At 27.0% G+C, this 3,121-nt stretch overlaps 2 protein-coding genes across 2 annotated transcripts; both read right to left on the reverse strand.

The window, feature by feature from the left end:
* Positions 1 to 482: 482 nt before the first annotated feature.
* LOC112679771 (zinc finger BED domain-containing protein 1-like) lies at positions 483 to 1,672 on the reverse strand. The gene is made up of 2 exons (XM_025549685.1): positions 942 to 1,672; positions 483 to 876 (listed from the first exon to the last, which is right to left on the reverse strand). The coding sequence occupies exons 1-2, from the start codon at positions 1,595 to 1,597 to the stop codon at positions 483 to 485; spliced, it is 1,050 nt and encodes a 349-aa protein (XP_025405470.1). The 5' UTR covers positions 1,598 to 1,672.
* A 9-nt stretch (positions 1,673 to 1,681) lies between these two features.
* LOC112679772 lies at positions 1,682 to 2,068 on the reverse strand. The gene has a single exon (XM_025549686.1). It carries the CDS (start codon positions 2,066 to 2,068, stop codon positions 1,682 to 1,684), a length of 387 nt encoding a protein of 128 aa, XP_025405471.1.
* Between the last annotated feature and the right edge of the window lie 1,053 nt (positions 2,069 to 3,121).

Here is a 3,121-nt window from a genome sequence, read left to right on the forward strand (position 1 = left end):
ATTTTAATATAAAATCAATACACTTTAATATTGAGCAATAAAATATCGATATTTGATATCGATATAAATTATTTTTACTAATTAAATAAAAAAAGTAAGTATACTGAATAATGTTGCTATTAAAGAATGGGTGTATACTTTTATATGATATAAAATAAATAAATAATACAATCTGTGAGAAAGAAAATTAATATATAAAATTGATTGCATCAAAATAAAAATAATTATTTTTATTTAAATTAATTTCAATTTTAATTTTCCGTCCTCATACAGAATTTCATTATAATTTTTAATTAAAAAAATAATAAATAAAACAAATTTGTAACAATATATTATTATTAAAACCAAATCAAAATTTAAAATATAAAATAAGACTGTGTAAAAGTATATAAATAACACTTAATATTTATAACATAATAATATTCTTTTGAGAAAAGAAAAATAACATCAAATTTGAGCATATAAAAATAATAAATATGTTTTTAAAGATCCCAATACATTGCTGGTATTGTTTGTAAAAAACACAGCTTAGAAATCCTACTTTCAGAAATACGGTTTCTTTTTTCCGTTATTAAGTTTCCAGCTTTTGAAAAAAGCTGTTCAGAAGGAACGGAAGATGAAACTGTTGATAGGTATTTTTGAGCTACAACATATAAATGAGGAAATACTGTTTTGTATGATTCCCAAACAGCTAAAACATCATTATTTATATTTATCAATGGTAAATATAAGTATTGTTTAAATTCTGCTTCCATGGTTGAATTAGAACTTTCAAGTATCTGTGATGATGCTAGATATTTAACCTTCTTGTGATAATTCCATATATCACTATTATTGTCCACTAAATTATCATTCACATTTTCTTCGGAATTTAACCTGAAATTAAAACATAATATACTAAATTAAAGAAAAAATTGCTAAATTTTATTATTTTTAAATACCTTGAGTTGGAAACGTAAACATTTTCAGCAGATATCATCTGTCTTATTTCTTTGTTAACTATTTGTAGCACATTTGATTTAGCCAAAAGTTTTTGGAAATGAATGGTTTTGAATCTTGGGTCTATTAATGTGGCGATAGATAACAATTGAATAAATTCGATTTTTTGGAAACGTTTTTCAATTTCTTTTTTAAGTTCAATTTGAAGTTTTTGATCTATTTCTGTAGTAGCTTCTAAATTTCCAACTTTATTTTCCAATGTGTGCACTAGAGGAATAACTTTACTAGAAGTTATGTATTCTTGTCCAGACACTTCTTTAGTAACTATTTCAAACGGCTGCAATAGATGCAATAAATCTTTTATATCATTTAATTCGGCTGTTGAAACCATTTCAGGACCATTAGGTATTTCGAGTAAAACAGAAGAGATTTTTGGAGCCAATATTTTGAAACGTTCCATCATATAATATGTTGTATTCCATCTTGTTGGTACTTCTTGCTTTAATTTTAAAATGCATCCTCCGTGTTGACATTTAGTCAACATGTCAGCAGCAGTAATACTATGCTTGAAAAATGTTACTATTTGTTTTACTTTTTTAATCAATAAAACTAATTTTGGAACATTTGAGATTGCCCTTTGAGGAATGAGATTAAGCATATGTGCAAAACAATGTAAGTGTCGTAATTCTCCAAAAAGATCATTACTTGCTTTTACTATGTTTGCACCACCATCCGTAACAACTCATACAACTTTAGAATTGGAAATATTCCAAGATTTTTGAACTTTGGTTATGGTTTCTCTTAAATAGTCAGCTGTGTGTCGCTCAGATAGCGTATGTACATCCAATACTACAGAAACTAATTGCAAATTTTGTATAAAATGCATAGTAACTCCTAAGTAGCTTTTACTATTTAAGATATCAGTCCAGGCGTCTGTTGTTAATGTAATATTTTGAACAGAATCTATAAGATTTCGGTATATCTCAGTAATCATATCATACTTATCATCTAACATCCTGGTTATACTTCTTCTGCTAGGTAACTTGAATAATGGAGTAGCAACTTTTGAGTAAGCTTGAAAACCTTCTTTTTCTGTTATATTAAGAGGTAGACCATCTTTGGCAATCATGAAAACTAGTGCATTAGAAAGTTTTGAATACTTAGTACCTCCTTCTGAAATTAATTTATAAAACACATAATTATTTTATGTTACTTAAATTTGGTTCTTTAACTTTGTATAAAGAACTAAAATAGCAATATAATATTTAAAATATCAATAATTTTACTAAATATATATAAAAATATATTATAAGAAAAAAAAAATACATTAAAAACTTATATTTTTTTACTTACGCTAATTTCTCATCTTAAACAACTGGTAATATTCATACAAAAAAATTGCAAATTTACTAAGAATTTGTTATAGGCTTCAGTTCCTTTATCTGAATTTACTTCACCTGGGCTAACACACACTTCATTTTCTGCACCACCCAGCAAAAAAAAAAAAAGACCATTCCTGCATCACACGATCTTCTTATTAAAGCTACGCGGTATTTAGAAGCTGAAGACGATGAGTTCCTAACATTGGCGAAGGGTTACGCGGTTAAATTAAAAAAACTCAGTTCACAACAGCTCATGTTTGCTGATAAAGTTATCAATGAAACATTGCTTGATGGTCAAATGGGACTTTTGAACAGACGCAGCTATGTGGTTTACTCATCGGAGCTTCCGCCAACTACAACACAATCGCATTCATGGTATCAATCTACACCCAACTCTTTTTCAAATCCATCTACAACCAACTCCTCTTCAGATTCATCTACATCCAACTCGTCTTTTGCAGATACTCAGACGGTAAAGAGCGTATTCGAAGGATTCAGCTATATAAATGAAGATGATTTTTGATAAACATACACTATTGTAAAACTTATATTATATAATACATATATATCTATATATATATATTTAGCTACTAATTTTGATGAACTTAAATGTTTTTTTAATAAATATATTCATCAACTTATTCATTTTTTTCTTTTGCATAAATCAAATGGTTACAATTATCCAATTACAAAATAAAAATCCCCAGGAAACACACTTTTTTTAAGAAAAGGACTGCTGATCTAAAATATAATTTTTTGATATTTAGAACCTTAAAGTCTTCTTATAGTTGTTTTGTATG

This window comes from Sipha flava, unplaced genomic scaffold, assembly GCF_003268045.1.
Source record: "Sipha flava isolate LNK unplaced genomic scaffold, YSA_version1 16820_pilon_pilon, whole genome shotgun sequence".
Classification (NCBI taxonomy): Eukaryota; Metazoa; Arthropoda; class Insecta; order Hemiptera; family Aphididae; genus Sipha; species Sipha flava.

Excerpts from the sequence above, each read along its gene's own strand:
- LOC112679772 (XM_025549686.1), bottom strand. The coding sequence starts at position 2,068 with ATGATTGCCAAAGATGGTCTACCTCTTAATATAACAGAAAAAGAAGGT.
- LOC112679771 (XM_025549685.1), bottom strand. The coding sequence starts at position 1,597 with ATGCTTAATCTCATTCCTCAAAGGGCAATCTCAAATGTTCCAAAATTA. Across the intron at positions 877-941 it reads GTTTACGTTTCCAACTCAAG|GTTAAATTCCGAAGAAAATG; the intron begins GTATTTAAAAAT and ends TTTTAATTTCAG.